Genomic DNA, 18,234 nt, shown 5'->3' with positions numbered 1-18,234 from the left:
AAACTTGGAGGTGACACCATGTTATACAACATATATATATGTTGTATATATAAATATACAACAAAAGCCAAGTATTTAACATCATGATAAGGTCTATGTTTATATTCATATGATTGAAAAATAAAGATCAAGTGTGAAACATTCTCCATGGCAAGAAGTTACAAGGAACAGAACCCTGAGGGAAAACATTTATACACAAGCTGATTAAGTTGGCAGTGCTATAAGTTACCTCACACATCAATGTCAATACAGATAGTTCACACAAAATAGAAGATCGCAAACTGCAACACAAATTATCCAATTTAATACAGGTGGTTCAGGAAGAAGGATTTAACTTTACAAAGTGCTCATGAGAAGCTTCTGTAGCCGCCAGAGGGAGCTACTGAGGAATTATGGAACTGGTACCACTTCAACAGATTCTAAACTAGAATTTCATAAACTAGATTTCATAACTCGATCTAACAATTTCAAAACTTAAGCCTACATTCCAAATGCATATGTTTGAGTCACCTTGAAAACTGATTCTAGTAATAAAAAAGGGTATGTGAGAGACATCAGGAAGCATTAATCTGAAATTCATTAAACCAATAATCTGTATTGTAAATCACAATTAAGAGTTGCCTGATACTTACTGATTCAGGACAACATGCTTTTCAAGGCATTTAATCAATAGCTTGCTATCCCCGTGATGAAAGTGAAGAGGTGGTAGTTTCACGTCATCTTTCAGACAGAACACCAAGTAAGACCATCCCATGCCTTCTTTGTTTTGTTTGATTGATTTCAGATCTGTCAAACTGAACACGAATGACCACTTGCTTTCGCCATTTGCATGAGCTGTAGTATCTTGAAAACAAAATGACCACATAATTTTAGTTTGACTTCCAGTGTTAGCAATTACAAATGCATTGTATCTGTCACTGTTCCTAAAACACAAGCACAAAACCCAGCATTCATTCTGATGATGAAATGTATACCATAACTACTGTAACTGCTATTTCTGGATTTCTCTTTGTGCTCCTCATCTTCTAACAGACTTCAAAAATAACAGGCAAGTAGATCAGACTGATCCCCTAAAGCTGTGCCTACAGTTTATAAAAGAATCCAGCACTTAATGTACAACTGCTGTATCAAATTCCAGAAGAAAGCCAAATCCCACCAGCACCTCCACCAGGTAGTACTACTTACTCAAACTAAATACGATATACATTACAATACTGTATGCTATACATCAGACACAGTACAGGTGATATGCGGCAAGACAGCTACCAAAGCAAGGGAGAAGGAGCTGAAAATCTCACTAGCCACTCTTCTGTCATACTGTGCAAGCACTTATATACTCCATGCAAGAGTGTACATATTCAAAAAGAAAGGACTACATTTTACTTTACCAGAGGACACAAAATTGCCAGCACGCCTGGGTGGAACCTGACCCTCCCTCCCTGCCCCAGCCTCTCTCCATCAAATGATAGCAACTGGAAATGAGAAGTGACAAAGAGCATAATCCAAGTCAGTAGTGCTCTATGACACTCGCTTTGGATGAAGATGTACTCTAATACCTGAAGATGAAAAATCAATACAAACCAGTGGCATAATAAACCATCTTATGCCTGACACAGATACTGATTTTAGCTTTATATTGTGCTCGCACTAAAAGCTCCTCTCAAACACAGGAGCATTTCAGGAGCAAGGACTGTGATTTACACAAAACCATCAATAAAATAAAGTCCAAACCCTGCACTCACACATGACATAGATGACGTTTAAAACCATCACAGCTACGGTGAGACAAGCACAATGATCTCCAGCTACAGACTGAGAAATAACACAGTGAAAAGAAGTATTATAAAGAAAAATACTATGGGAGAATCAGAGGAAAAAAAAGATTATTTGAGAATCACTGCCCTTTCTCCCCCACTCTTCCCCACCCCAAACATCTCTACTGAGACACTGTAACAAAAATGATGCAGCTATAATATTAATTGGCTGAAGTAAAAAAGACCATATAAAAAAGACCCACATACCACATAATTGTACATTCCATCTCCCTCTGCTGTTGCAGCATGGAAAGGCATTTGAGTAGTAAACCACTTCTGTTTTCATTTTCCTTTCTAATATGACATCTAGCTCATACCATTTATTTGAAAGAATGCTAGAGCCCAATGCAGGTAAAACTGTTACATCATCTAATGACTGTCACAGTAAGAAGTTAACCCTAACATTTATTTTCAATACAATTCTCCACCAATTTAAAGAAAAAGGGATTGGAGGCAGATGGCAGCTATGCCACTGTGATTTTTTTCATCCAAAGATTCACTTCACACGGCAAACAACAGACAGCTTTTCAATTCCTAGGAAAATTAATTTTACTGTATCTAAAAGGCATTTCTTCACCTAAAAGTTGCCATAAAGTAAAAACAAAACTAAACCCTGCTTATATCTTAAGTACCTCCATTTGAATGTGGTTTCTTTTTAAAAGAGACTGTGGCAACCATGTCCCATTCTGCTTCATAGCTACTCGGACGGTCTGCTCCTCGGGAACATTTTTCTTTAGGAGTCTGAGTCCACTCAACAACAGAACTGGAATCCTGAGGAGGGGGGTAGAAAAAAAAAAGTTAATATCAAAAAGAAAAAAAAAAGACATGAAAATTGAGCTAGTTTATCAGATTTAACAAGAACAAGCATCTCCATTTTCACAAATTGAAAGAATCTGTAGTATTAATATCCTAAGAAACACAATACACTTCAATACAAGAAATCTGGACTTCTGACTAAGAGAAAAGACTTACATAATAAATTCAACATGGTACTGAAATATCCTAGCCTCTCTTTCAGATTCTACCAACACAACAAACCTTTTAGTTACATGTAAAACTTAAATCTTTCTTCTTTAGTTGCATCCTCTTAATATTGCTTAAATACCACACATCACTGCATCTTAGAACCCACATACATTTAAATATTTATTTTGCATTAGAACAGTACCTCCCTGTTTTCAGTCTAATTATGAAGAGCAAATCAACATAGTAGATGTGGGGGATTGGTGACTGCGATACACATATTCATTTGGTTTTTACTATTCATACAGATAGATCCCTTCTATTTTATATTTTAATCAAGTAAAATATAAATACAGTCACCTACACATGTACAGCAATAACCTGAACTGGGCTGTAGTCCACAAATGATTTCTACACATAGCTATTAATACCAGTGATAATCACATTAATAGATTTTGCTTCCAGTTATAAGATCACCTATGCATAAGTTAATACAAAATAAAATCTCTGGAGAAACAGAATGAAGAACACCAATAACTAACAAACATACCTTTCCAGCACAGAGGATATTAGAAGTATCCAAAGTATCATCCAGTGGTCTCCAGTCTACTATTACTTCATTTTCCTACAATACAAACCATCATAAAAAAAATCAATACTCACAACAAAGCTCCCTGTGTATGATCACAGTACAAGTGACATATATAAATACACATAAAATTATGAAGATTAAACATTACGTAGTGTTTGCTCATTTTTACATTTTCTTATACTTAATATTTCCCAAACACATTGTGTGCTTCACCAACAAAGAGATGAAGCTTCCATAAATACATTATGCAAGTACCTTTTCTATGACTCGTAGTACTCCTGACATTAAGTTGTCTTGGTCATCATTTTTTCTGCAGGATGAATGAATGAAAACTCCTTCTTGTTCATATACAACCTATAACAAAGTGAGCAATGAAACAAAAACACAAGTATTTTAATTTATCATCCTAACTCCCCTACCTAAGTCAAACACCTTTACCTTGTTAGAAGATTTGCTACCTTTCCTTCCTTCCCACCCCCATGGTATGAGTCTTTCACTTGAATCAAGAAAAAGTAGGAAATGGAACTTCTTAAACTTGCTCTCTAAGCAACAATTAGACTATTATTACTTCACCATGAAATCACAAAAAAATGCATTCAGTACCTAGTATTTTTTAAAGCAGCAGGCAGAGGTTCATATGGAAATACTACACAGCTTGTAAAACATTAAAAGGCCTTCTCACATAGTCTGCCTTTCCCCCACTTGCCATTAAGCATGTTGAAACGATAACCATAATTTAAATTAAAAATGGAAAGTCTGGTGTACAAAAGATGAGCTCCACAGAAATAAAAAATTGCAGCCTTAGATTAAATAATGGCCCAATCCTACATTCTTTGCCTACATGAATGGCAAAGGTTCCATTCCAAAGGCAGAATATGTGACAGTCAGCTAAAAGACGCTTGTAGGAGTACACGCTGCCCACATAACTTCTGTATTTAAGCATTTACAAAACTCTTCACAGTATTCTTAAAAAAGAGGAGAAAAAAGAAAATCAGATATTTCTTGTCTGTCAAAATTCAACAGACTTCAAAGGTATGCTATACATACTCTTAAAAGCTCTATAAACAATGTAAACAGGCTCTGCTTTTAACAACTCTCTAAAAGAAGCATGAAAAGTCCCTAATATACCAAGCTTAGATTTTGTGGAAGTTAAATGCATCAAATAGGAACAGTAATTTTTTTTATAACCATGTCAATTTTCAAACCAAGCTGCAAGCACCTCCTCAAGAATTACATATTTTTAAGGCAAAACCTAATAATACTTGACTAATCAGAAACAGATATTATACTTCTTTAGTACTCACATACCAGTATCTCCTTGTCAACTTGTTTGTCAGATTTTTTAAATCCTTACATTTGCAGTCAGGACAGTAAACTAAAAGTTTAGGTATGTAAGCTTAACTAGCCAGACAAGAACACAGAGCTTAAAAATACCAATAAGAGCCAGTTAACTCATGTTTTCAGTTGTGCATTTACTACTTCTATTTCTCTTCACTTTACACAATTCTGAAGTGTTCTGCGTAATAACAAATATATAATTTTAAAGAAACCTATAGAGGTCACTTAGTGTAATCTCTCTCTTGAAGGATTATTAACATCAAGTTACCTTTCAAATACTGGAATCCTTTCCTCTTCTCCATTACAGCTTTTTGATCTTTTCTATCAAAAAATATTCGCTATTTCTACCAAATACCTGTGGTTATGTTCAGTCCCTATTTAAACAGGGCAACTTTGGAATTTATGCAAATTTTCCTTTCTGGCTATTTGGACCTAATTTATTACCACAACTAGTCAGAAGTATCAACAAAAGTGATCAATCATACATATCTGTATCAGAGTTACACTGATAGAAGTGGATTTCTGCCAACAATGTTAGTAAATATCAAAGAGTATACTTTCTCAGCCTAGAAGGTATGCAATCTAGTAATTGGTTTTATTATTTTCCACCCATTAATTTCTCAGGATAAACACTTCCTTTTAAGGAAATGAAAACATGTTCCCAACACTACAGTTGTCATGCAAATGAAAAATTCTACACTGCTCTTCATAGCAAGTCCCTGCCCCCATGCTCCACCAAAACCAGAGAGAAAACCAAGGAAGCAAGAACATGCTTAGAAGTCTGGAAGTTATCTGTAGAACAGAGGCCTTCTCACAGTGCAGGTGATTAACCTGTTACTCAAGAGAAAAACTTTTCCAAGTTTGAAAGGCCAGAAGGCCAAGCTGTTGGGATTTATTCTTAACCAATAACAGGTGCAAGCTTGTATTTACTTTTTCCAACTGTTATGAAGCATTTCATATAACTGAGCTTAAAAAGCTCTATTTTTTTTGTATCACTGAAGAAAAGCATTAAGTCACACATAGATGGGAGTCTACAAGATGGAACTAATCTGAAGAAAAACACAGCATTAATCTTACAAAGTATTACCTAGGAAGTGCTTTAACAGCTGTTCCTACTGCAAAACATTTTCGAAGTTAGCATTTTTGAATTATCAAAAATATTGAGCTGCTCTGTTTAGCATTACTTGGTAAGATAAATCCACAACTGAATTTGAGAATATGATTTTATAGTGGTAGTACCTGAAGATTAGCTACACTGGGTGGCTGTATTTCACACACTGTTCTTAAGCTGAAGAATCAAAAATGCACCTTACAGTAAAATGTAGTTTGTGATAGATTTCTGTTTTCTGGTATTACAGCACTGACCAAGCTACTGGTCAATTCAAAGAGGGGAAAGTAATGTTAAATTATATATACAAGTACTAAGGAAAGTATCGAATTGAAAGACGGTACACTAACAGCTAGATTTGAATAAGGAAACATCATCAGTAGACAACTTCTGTAACACTGTATAGCTCAACCCCACACACCATGTGGCCCACAAAGGTATTTTTGCTCAGTGTCTCAGCAGCCCAACACACCAGGCAACAGCAGCATAGGTTGCCACTTGCCTGAACAGCAGGTTACTGCAGAACATGCGAGATGAGTGTCTTGAAAGAAGATTTGGAAAACAGACAGCAAATGCTGGAGTTCAACAGAAGCATCATTAGAATACTAATGACTTGTGTAAGGTGTGCACACAAAATGTATGTAGTGAGACCCTGGCACATATGAAGACAGTAGAAGGAACTAGGTAGAACAGGGCAGGATAATGAAACCTTTGCTCCTTTATTAGCAGTTAAACTAACTATAAGCCCCCTTAAACCTGACCAAAACCAGCATCACCATTACCTGTCAATACCCCGTGCATAGAGAAGCAACCCAATCTTCTTCAAACATCAATTAACTTTTTGCCTTCAGAGACAGAGGTCTGTAATCTAGAAAGGTCTCCCTATCCACTGTGTGAATCAATTCAAGGGTTTTAAAGAACATTATCTGTTCAGTTAGTCAATTCTGCTTCTTGTATTATGAGGCAGGAAAACGCACTACTGGCTCACCTTGGTTTTGTACTATTCATTATTTCACATATTTCATCATGGTTTCTTTTCCAAAGGTGAGAAGTAGGTAGAGTCAAGTTCAATCTTCCATTTTCTTTTCATATGATTAGAGCCATCACCCTTCCTCTAAGTCTACACAACATCAATAAGTCCACCATGAAGAAAAAATAAGTTAATGTTAATAAGGCCAGATAAGCTGATAACTAGATAAATTGACATGTGCCTAGGATTTTAATCAAAACCCAAATGTATTCCTTACCCCAAATGCCTTTCCACCCTTCCACCCAGTAAGAAATCTGTGTTCTGCACTGAAACAGAACACTAGGGAAGAAAAGCAGCATATGTTGCTTGGACACTTGAGACCAAAAAGGCTGTAAAGCCATGAAAACCCTAACTACAGACTTAAACAAAGGTTGATTTGTTTTCTTCTATACCTATTTGCAAACATCTGTTCAACAGTCCAGAGATTAATGTTCCTCAGGTTTAGCCGTTATTACATACGTGAAAGCCAGACCCTACTAGTCCCACAACAAAAACACAAATGAAAAAAGCACAGCAGTTTTTGTTAAAAGCACACATCAACACAACCAAAGGAAACGGAGATGTAACCTTACAGAAGCTAAACAATCTCAAAAGTTACCTGATTTAAAATTTTAATTGTCTTGCAGCTGTACATGTACCAGAATTGCTCAAGGGTTTTCAGACCTCTCACTAGCTTAAAGCTAGTTCTAATGCAAAAAAAGTTTCCAGATTAATCTCTCGTATCCTGAAGTTCCTCAAATGCCACAAATCAGAAGCGTCACTACCTTATCACTGGAAAAGCGCTCAGTTGGCAACTTTTTTCTATGAAGAATCACAGAATCCCAAGGGTTGGAAGGGACCTCAAAGATCATCTAGTCCAGCCCCCCTGCAAGAGCAGGGTAACCTAGAGTACATCACACAGGAACTTGTCCAGGCGGGCCTTGAAGAAATTATGGAGGAACAAAAAAGTTTGTATGACTTAAGCATTCCTCTTTAATAAACTTGAAATTTTAAGTTTTCATTTTTTCAGATACGTTCCTGAGCAGCTTATGTTCATAGGTCTTTCTTGCTTCTCAAGCAAGTCCACGCTTGCAATATGCAAACATAACTTAAACCAGATTTTTCCAGCTCTCTAAATTAGACCTATTGCCTATTTGATCCAGAATCCTACCAAAAGCTAAAAATTGATGCAAGAGCTTCCAAATGCTAAGCCACATTGACCTGGGTTTTTTCCACAGGTGCTACAGAAGTCAAAGGCAAAGTAAAGTCACAGTTCATTCTAGTCAGTCATTAATAGCACTGTGCCACATGAGACTGCAGCTATTCCATCTCATATATGGCAGAGGGTCTGTAAAATCAGGGAAGTACAACACAAAATTCAGGAAAGCTGCATGAAGCAACAGCTGTCTACTCACCAACCATTAAAAAAAAACAGAGTAGCAGCAGGGTGTAGGCTTAATTTACATGTCACAGCATATGCTAGATTAAGTTCTGGAAAACTGATCAAGTATTTATATTCTATGTCCAGGAGAAAATAACCTTAAGACCCACTGTTTTCCCACTAATGCTTTCTGAGAAATAAACTGTATCATTCTTAATACTGTAAGGACACAGCACAGACAATTCGTATCTCCAGCTCATTGTACTGCTTACAATGAGCAGTCAACAGGCAATGTTTGCAGCTCTTTATTGCCAGGGACATAGGCAAGCAGAAGGCTTTCAGCATAGTACATCAACAATTACAATATATGCCAGGAGAGAAGCAAAATTTGGGGATTAAATGCTTGTTTTGACAAGCCCTGTGCTACCAGCCAGTGAAAGACAACACTGCACACAAAGATGATGAGGTGCAGGCAACAAAAAAGGAGAGCTACGATCTGGAGCTACCATAGAACAGCCCCAGGGTCCTGCCCTCCTCACCCATGTGTCTCCCACCGTGCCTGTTCTGGGCACCTAAGTACAAACTGATGTCACATCCACTGATTGCTCATATGTGATACTCTTGCTCTTGCCTCTGCCATGCACCAACCACCTGCCAAATGCAGGACATTTGAGAGAATGGAGAAGCAATGCAACAATCCCAGCTAGTTAGCTAGCCCATCTTTCAGATGCATTCTGTGTTCTTATCCAACTCGCTCCCTTTTTCTGCCAAAGCGTACAGCTCACAGCCAGCTCTGCTCTGCCAAGATGCCATCCAGCTTCTCATGACAGACACAGCTTGCAGCACCTTATTCAGTAAATCAGTCACTGCTCCGGAATTACTAAGTAATTATGGCGCTGTGCAAATCTTCATTTTAACAACTTTGCAACAGTGGTTACTTTGGTTTTGCCTCATATTAGAGAATCAGGTAAAGGACCTCACTGTGGATTCAACAGTTGAAGCAGCATGCAGGCATGCTTGTAAGAAAGTGACTAAGAAAGTCTGAATGCTCCACAGACTACAAATTAAGAAAAAATGGATCTGTGTGCAAACACTATTAACAGATATGGCAGCTGTGAAGCATCTTATTTTTCAGAATCTGACAGAAGGTAAACAGAACAAAAGATGCAACACAGTAAGGAAACAACTACAGGCCAGTAAAATAAATTCCATTTAGGAAATGGTTGTCTCAAGAAATCTTAATCCACAAAATAAAGTATCTTAGTTTAGATCTGTGCTTTAAGTTAGAAGAAATACAACTCAATTTAAACAATTTGCATTATGTTGCTTTAATTTCCACCTCCATCATTGGAAGAGTTTTGGAATAGCTAAGGTTTCCCCAAAGCTTACTCACATATCTAGTGCTGAACTGTCACTGAACATGTCAAAGTACCTACTCAATCAATAACCTGCTTCCAAGGACCAGACATTGGCACATTTGAGTGTTCTGCAAAGCATGAAGTGAATATTGCTTGACCAACACGACTTTTTCTGCTCCACAGAAGATACGCTATAACTTCTGGGGAAAATATCACAAACATTGTTCACATTGTGAAAAATATGAGAAAGCTCACACCAGGAACCACATATCATAAGAAACATTTCCTACTTAACATAAGAAATCATAAGAAACATTTCCTACTTAACAAGAAGTTTTCAAGTAAGTTTTCAAGTTCTGCCTGAGGTGCACTGACAACTGAACCATGAAGTATTACCACTACTTATGCAACAATAGGGGGATACCATTGAAAATGCAAGTCTATTCAGGGTACCAAGAGTAAGGGCTTGAGACGATAAAGCACTATTTCTACTGTGAACACTTCTGCAAGAGAAATCTTTAATGAATAGAAACAGAAAGAATATACAGACATTTCAGTTACCAGTGAACTGTTTTACATTCCAGCATAATGAACCTTTAACTGAATTCAACAGACATAAAGACAGGTATAGGTTTTTGGTCGTGGAAAAAACCTATGAAATAGAATATATTCAGAAACGATTATTATCCTGTATACAGTAAATTATAAAGGCTGAAAATCAAGTCCTTAATAAAATGGCATAACAATGCATAGCACAGGAGTTTGTGGCCCCAAATTTTACTATAAGGTGCAGCAAGACACTGCCTAGCACCACAGAATATATATATATCTAACATAATCTGCTATATCTGTGCCAACAGACTACCTGATGGATGCAAAGCTACTTTTACCAGCTCATATCTGAAATCTCTTTGCTGGTCCTGGCTATAAAAATAAAACCAAACCACTCAACAGCACGCACACAAGCATACAACACAACTCACACCCCCAACACCACAACATTTGCAACATTATTGTTTAGTGATAGCTACACTGCTACTCAAACACTTCTGGGTGCTGAACTGGCCAAATATCTGAGCTTAGAACTGAAGCTCAGATGTTCAGCCATTTAAAGCTCTGAAGCTTTAACTTCAAGAGCAAGGACACAGACAAGTGAAAAGTAACTTCTCTGGCAGCCCATGTGTCAACTGGTAACTTGAGAAAGATCTGACAGCCCATGTGCCAAAGACACTCTGAACTCCAAGTGCATAAAAAAACAGTACTGTCTTTAGACTAGCTATAATAATAGCCTATAACAACCAACAGACTAAGACTGAAGTTTGCACTTCTCCCCATGCACAACTTCAATCTCATTTTCTAACACGATTTTCTATTATAAGGGTGAGTCCAGAGTCAGTTATCTGAATTAAGGACACTGCCATTCACTAAGCAACAGAAAGAGAAAATAAACCTGTTTTCATGCATAAAGCTAAAAGCACTGAAAATAAATTACCTTACTGCCAAGCCACTTGCAGAAAAAAAATGACAACTCTAAGAAAGTACAAAAAACTGAAGTTCAGACTGTTCTAGTGCAGACGGGCATTAGTAAAGAATGAGTCATAACTCTAAAAGTCAAAAGCATTAGCTTAAGTTTTCTGGAACCAAGCTAAGCACATAGAGAAAAAAGACTGAAAAGGAACCTTCCAAGATACAAAGCAGTAAGAAAAAAAACAAACAAAACAAAAATCCTAGTAAAGTAGCAAACACAGTTATGTGAAGTAACCAAATTTATAATTCATATCCCTTTAACATATGGAGCAGAAACCACAGACAACATGAAACAGCAAAGCTGTGAATCCCTTTATATTGGCAATGTCTGGGAAATTAAAAAGAAGTGATAGAGAAGGGGAAAGCAATCAGGGTAAAAAAGTAATCGAAATCACAACCTTACATGGTTTGCTGGAGCAAGACTGCATAAAAGCTAAGACACTGCAAGGCTATTGCTGCTGTCTAATATATTGCCATGGGAATTTCTGTAATATTTTGCAGAAAAGAACGTACACATTAAAATAGATTACTTTCAGGTGTTAGGATCTGCCAAATGAGATTAAAGCATTCCATAAACAGATGCCTGATAGTCCTTCAGAAAACTATCAGCTGAAACACCCCCCTACACAACACTGCACAGTCAGAAAGAAAAGTGTTATTAATTTAGGACACGCATAGCTTGGAAACACACAGAGCTGCAAAATGCCTTAAGTGAGAATGCCAGGTCTGTACCAATTTACACTGTGTTTATTCCACCTGCACTGAAGTTTCACTAATTTGTGAGTGCTTCTAAAATCTTTCTGCCATCCAAATGGGCAATTTGTGATTCAATGGACTCCCTAGACCAACAAAAGACCAATCCAGCCAAAAATACACATACACAGGTTTATGTATTATTTCAGCTTGCTAAATCAAATCACTGAGAGATCAAATGAGAACAGCACCCAAGAGAGCAGAAGTGCAACACACAGGTGGGGGGAGAGGACAGAACTGCTCCTACTAAGAGCAGTGAAACTTCAAACCAGCCCAGCCACTTCATGAAGCCTGAGAAAACACAACTGTCTTTTTTTTTCTTTGTACCAAAAGACACATGGCAAAGAATGTTACTGAATTAGAAGTTGCGGTAACAAGTTGCGTTTATATTGTGGATGTGGAGTAACTGAAACGGAGTTTTGCAATATTTTGGAGATTCAGCCTCAGGCAAACAGCCTTTTTTTTTTTTTAAGGAACAATGAGTACATACCAAATTCAGAAAACCAATCCACAATACGTTTAACCTCTGATATAAGCTATCCTAATACAGCTGCTTTCAGGAGAAACTTCCTGAAGATCCTGATAAACTACAGGAGGAAGGGAAGCTGCAAAAAGAAAATACTTACCATCATCCAATAAACTGCTGGATTGATATTAAAATGGGCAAAACAAGAAAAGTAACTTTTCCCTGTATACATAAAAACTGGACATGCACAGGTAGAAACAGCTGGGAAAACAGTATGGTTACCTTTACATTAACTGCACCTAACAGCAGTAAAGAACTTAAAAGTAAAGTTGCAACAACGCCAGCTGAACAAACTGCCTGCTCTACCAGTTCTAGGTGGAATGGAGATGGCAAACTGGCACAAGCAAAATCTCTCCTGAGTTTTCCTGCTAGCTAAATGCACTCCTCAGCACCCTCTGAGAAGCACAGACATGGGTAATTACTTATGTTCTCCTATGCCGAAATCAGCACGAGCGGAAATTACCAGTTGCTGCCATATGCTGGACGAGTGAAACTGAACACTGCCATACTCTAACCCTGCCTACATACAGTCAGATGCTACACTGAGATTTTAAATCCTAGATAGAATATCCACACGCTCGGGAGGCCAGCACAGCAAAGTGACACTTTCAGGAAATGGGACTTATGGAATAAAAATACTCCTACAATAAAACCACAGGGACACAAGTCGGACATGCTGGTGGGAGAGCACGGAGGCAGAGAAAGTTGCCAATACTTTCTCCTGTGGCCTCAGAGCAGGCCTGCCACCTGAATCCTTGTCAAGCTTTATTGTTTCATTCAGGAACACTCGGCAAGGATCGGCGTCATGCAAAAATCTTTACATTCCCAAACTATCTTACTGACATGGCTTTGTATCCACCCAGGGAGAACACCCGCACGTTAGCAGCGCGCAGGCCGCGGGAAACGCTAGGAACGTCTTCCAGCACCTCCGGGACATGCGGCCACGTAGACCGGACAAGCCTCGTTCCCCCACCCCGGCTTCAGAGCCTGCTCTGACAAGACCAACCCTCGGTCCCAAGGTAGTCCGCCTCCGCCGGAGAGAGGCCTCTTGCTACATCGGAGCCGTCTCTCCGCGAACCCCAGGGGCGAGCTGGGGCGGCAGCAGCTGCCACAGGCCTCAGGCATGGCCCGAGTCGCACCCGAAGCCGCGACCCCCTCCAGTGCCCGGCGCAGGGCTGCGCAGCGGGTTCACGGCCTCTCGTCACTACCAGACCCGCCAGCGGACGGGACCGCCCGTGTGCGGAGGAGTGAGCTCGGGCCCCATAAGAACCCGCGGCCACACAGAGGCACAACCGCCCCTTCCCGCTGCTTCCGCCAACCAAGGACGACCCCAGCGCCGGGCGCGGCGGGGCCATCTTCGCTGGAGCCGGGCCCAGCGCACCGCCGTTACCTTGCCGCTCGAAGGCGCCGCCATGTTGCCTACGAGTGTTTATGATGACGTTGCGCTCTTCACGTGCTTCCCCTGCCGCTCCACAACAAGCCGCGTCACACCCGCCGCGGCCGCGCCTCCGGAGCAAGCGCGTGCGTACTGAGGCGCCCCCGCCAGGCGCGCAGCGGCCGAGCCTCAGCCGAGGGGGCGGGGCTCCGGGTGTGGGGCTCCGGGTGTAGGGCGGGAAGGCCACGCCCCGGTGTGAGGGGTCTCTGCGGGTGGCTGACGCACGTTTACAGCGGGAGCGCTGTCGGGATAGAGGGGGTATGGTGGGGTTATTTCTTCCTTGCGCTTTGCCTTCACGTAGCTCCCTGCGAGATTGGCCCCCGGTGGGCCCGCCCTTGGCCTGGTGTCCCGCTGGTTCTTCTCAGCACAGATTTAACAGGAAAGTGGGGGGAGGTACGGGAACTGTGAAGGACAAGGCAGCAGTGATAGGCGTATCCAGCCGGGTCTCTACGGAACAGCAGCGCTTCTGCCCCTGCCGGCTGGGCTCCGCCGCGGGGAGACCAGCAGCCGCCCCGCTACATCCCGCGTATGGCCGTGAGGGGAAGAGAGGCGAGTTTTTTCTCATCTTTAAAGTTTTTCTGAGCTACCGGAGATTGTAATTACAACCTGTTGAAAACTTGGTGTAAAACACACATGGTATTCTCTGTCGTTTTATTTCTCCTCCTGCAGTTGCACGTTTAAATATGAAGGAAATACCGGCCCGTGGGCACCATTAAGCTGCACATAGACCACTTTTTTACCATTAATGAAAACTACAGCACTTTGAAGATGACCGCTTTCAACACATAACACATTCACATTCGTCAAGGGATAAAGCCAAATCTTAATTATGGTAATCTCATCAATGCTAGCAATTACTCAGCATTCATAGGTGTCCAGATTTATAGTCTGGAAGAATTCTGAAGATGTCAAGAGGTTTTGATTGGTCTTTACCTGTAAAACTACATAATGCATGGTATTTCTTTAATTATCTTTCACTTAACGTCTACAATGTTTGATCTTCCTGAGAGCTATAAATAAAGATGTTTTTTAAGACATTTGTCAACATCTTCCCATAAAATATTTTTAGCAAATAGTATTTCCCCAAATACTGTTTGTTTGAAGCAGATGAATGACAAGCTCACAGGGAAGTGAGGGACCAAAGGTAATTTGGTTTTGGGTTGTTAGGGTTTTTCTGTCGTTGTCATAAATTAGCATTATAATTTGCTTCTGACTTCTTAAATACTCCTTTATCTAGATTAACACCCATACTGTATTTGGTACCATGGAAACACAGGTTTGCAATTCTCAAATACCGATTCTGCTTCAAAATTGTGAGAGCATGTTGTAACTCTCTGGAGGAAGAAGGAGAAGCTCAGAACTAAGATTCCAATCAGCTTCATTAGCCTGCATCTGCAACGGACTCCTTAAATTCTGCTCTCTCCACTAGCATAACTGCCATCTTCTAGTTCTTCAGTCTCTTGGACTTGACTATTAGCATATTGAATCAAAGCCTCCCTCTCTTTGTAATTGTGTAAGTATATATTTATCCCATGACTCACTGCTTTATTTCTCCTACAGCCATTAATCCTGATCCAAATTAAAATCTTCTTTTATCATCCACAGGCAGCTAACGGAAAAGATGGTTTTATCTTCCTCCAGACTCTCTTGGCACCCATCTCTCTCTCTTTAATATCTTTCTGTCTGTGAGGCATACTGCTTGGTTGATGCTTCAGCCGTAAATATTTTTCTGGATTCTCCCTTTCACATAGCTAGCTCCCTTGCAGACTTTCTTTTGTACAACAGCACCAAAGTGTACCTTTTCCTGTCTGTCCACACAGCTGAACATTTTTTAACTGATAACATTCTATTCGCTAACAACAGCTGACACCACTTTGATCTGTTTGAACTCCTGCAGAATGCTTTTGCAGAAGTAATTCATCCAGCCCATTATCACTTTAACCCTCTCATCTAGCTCCTTCTGTACATCTACCAACTCTCACTGCTCTTTAGGGCCCAACATAAAATGCCCTTCCTTGTTTTGAGAATGATTACCTCCCATTCTTATTCACTGCCAAAGTCCAGCTTCCACATCAAGTCAACAGTGCCAGACTATGCCTGTTATTTGTAAAATTTTCATGCAAGTTCTGTGGAAGGCTTTTTCCTCAAGCTGACCTTCCTGGAGCAAAAACTCAGAAGTGCACAAATTGTCTTATTATTCTTCTTGTCCTAGATTAGGGAATAAAATTGGCATCAAGTAGATGGTTGATGACCTAAAACCCCCACTGATGGTGCTGTTACACTGTCTCGTTTCCTTGTCTATTCCATCTGTCTGCATTCATGCATTGTTTCTTAACAATTCTTTGATTGTTAGTGGGACTGGGCAGGGTCCTTGTTTTTCATATAATCATACAATAATTTAGGTTAGAAAAATCTTTTATACATCATCTGGTCTGCCTCACTACTCAAAGCAGGACAAATTTAGTAGTTGGGTCAGGTTGCTCAGGGTCACTTTTGCTTTGTGACAGACAATATGACCTCTTGGCAGATTCAGGAACACAGCTGCAGAGGCACCCTGCAATCAGCTGAGAAGCATGATTCTCAGATGAAGGACTGAAAGAGGGACCAAAACCAGTGTGTGGGGGTTACACATGCTCTGTGTGACATGTGTCCTGCTCTGGACAAGACAAGTGCTTTTCATTTTATCCACTGAGGATGGTGAAAAACTTTGTTTATTCCTATCTAGGATTAGCATTAATGGCTGCTTCTCGACAAATCTGGCTACTTAAGGGAAAGCCAGTTCAGGATACTGCTGTTCAAGTTAACTTACTTACCTAAGTTAGAGACCAAGCTAAAGAATCTATCACAGCAGGATCCTGTTCCTTTATGAGATTTAATGGTACTATGGTAATAGTACTTCTACTAGAAGTTTTTTCTTTCAGTGTTTCCATTACTAAAAACATGCTAATTAAATTAACAGTGTCTCTAGGTTCACTGAATGCTAACCTATGCTCCTCCATGCATTTTCCCTTAAACTTCCAGCATTCCCATATTCATTTGTACAGCCAGTCAAGAAGAATCAAAATAGAGTGGGAATTGGAAAAAAATGGAGGCTCCACAGCAAGAAACAGCTACTATACACCCATCATGAGGGGAAAAAGGGCTTAACACATTGGGTTTCTGTATCTATGCACAAAATCAGAGTTGCTTTGCCAAACATGGAACTATAACTCAAAATAATGGCAAAAGTACTCTTCAGAAGGATGGGAGAAAAGAATCACTTAGCAGGGAACAGGCTAATACAGAGAAACTCGATAAATTTTTTGAAAGAGGGAGCTGTGAAAATATGTAGGAAATGGTGAATGATTTCTAGACTGATTCCCTTAAACATTTTAATCTAGATAAAGATTATTTGTTAGGACTGGTTATTGTTGCCAGACCTGTGCTAAGGTGATCAGTGCTTGTACAAGGGAATTGCAGCTCAAAACTAGCTTCCATTATTCCTTAAGAAAAGCAGCAGCTGGGGCTTTGGAGACTAGACTTGGAGAAAACAAGAAGTATAAGAAAGGTACAATTAAAAAAAAAAGGTATATTGTTGACCAGCAAATACTGGAATATTCCTGAAGCACAATGGAGTCTGAACACTTGTAGAAGCATCATGGAGTTCTGGATAAGCCCTGAGCAAGAAACATGGAAAAATAATGACCTGACTAAAACCATGTTTAAAACATTCCTAATCCTAGAGTTGTGCCTAGCCCTACTCAACATACACTTCAAAAAGAAGAGATTAGAATGAGGAAGAAAAGTTCCTTCAGTCTTCAAACATAGACTTTAAAACATACATGCTGTTAGGCCCATCATTTTGTAAAAAAAGATTTTTCTTATGCTTAAGTGGAATTTCTTGTATTTCAGTTTGTATCCATTTAGTCATGCACTTTCACTGGACATCACTGGAGAGACCAGCTCCACCTTCTTTACCCCCTTTCATAGTGTATTTTTAAATGCTGACAAGATCCTCTGAGCCTTCTCAAGACTGAACAGTCCCAGCTCTGTCAGCCTCTATGACAGATGGTCCAATCTCCTAATCACCTTTATGATAGCCCTTCATAGGCCTCACTCCAGGAAGCCAATGGCTCTGTTGTACTGGAGCACCCAGCATTAGATTCCAGAAGTCTCTCACTGGAGCTGAGGGGAAGGATCACCTCCCTCAGCCTGCTGGCAATGCTATTCATGATGCAGGCCAGGATACTGCTGGCAGTCTTTACTGGCTCATCACCAACTGCTTGTGCACCATGACACTGAGATCGTTCTGTGCAAAGCTGCTTTCCAGCCAGCCCATTCCCAGTCAGTAGTGGTGTATTACAGCATTTCAGTTTATAGAGCTGAATTGTTCACATAGTTCCATAGGCAGATGTTGTGCTAGGAGGTTCCTCTGCCTTCTCCATAAGCCT

At 39.9% G+C, this 18,234-nt stretch overlaps 1 protein-coding gene across 2 annotated transcripts in view; it reads right to left on the bottom strand.

The window, feature by feature from the left end:
- Positions 1 to 13,862, bottom strand: part of TBC1D15 (TBC1 domain family member 15) — a 34,003-nt gene extending 20,141 nt beyond the window's left edge. The window contains exons 1-6 of one of the 2 annotated variants that reach the window (XM_031043602.2): positions 13,760 to 13,785; positions 6,804 to 6,935; positions 3,625 to 3,723; positions 3,328 to 3,402; positions 2,447 to 2,585; positions 633 to 843 (exon numbers count right to left, since the gene is read on the bottom strand). In XM_031043602.2, the coding sequence (XP_030899462.2) occupies positions 633 to 843; positions 2,447 to 2,585; positions 3,328 to 3,402; positions 3,625 to 3,654 (455 nt within the window). In that variant the 5' untranslated portion in view covers positions 3,655 to 3,723; positions 6,804 to 6,935; positions 13,760 to 13,785. Of the gene's footprint in view, positions 1 to 632; positions 844 to 2,446; positions 2,586 to 3,327; positions 3,403 to 3,624; positions 3,724 to 6,803; positions 6,936 to 13,759 lie in introns of both variants that reach the window. The other variant, XM_005143008.3, reaches the window with a different exon arrangement.
- Between the last annotated feature and the right edge of the window lie 4,372 nt (positions 13,863 to 18,234).

The sequence above is a fragment of the Melopsittacus undulatus genome, chromosome 5 (assembly GCF_012275295.1).
Source record: "Melopsittacus undulatus isolate bMelUnd1 chromosome 5, bMelUnd1.mat.Z, whole genome shotgun sequence".
NCBI lineage: Eukaryota > Metazoa > Chordata > Aves > Psittaciformes > Psittaculidae > Melopsittacus > Melopsittacus undulatus.
Note: the sequence above shows the minus strand (reverse complement) of the source record. Positions and strands in the feature narration are given on the sequence as shown.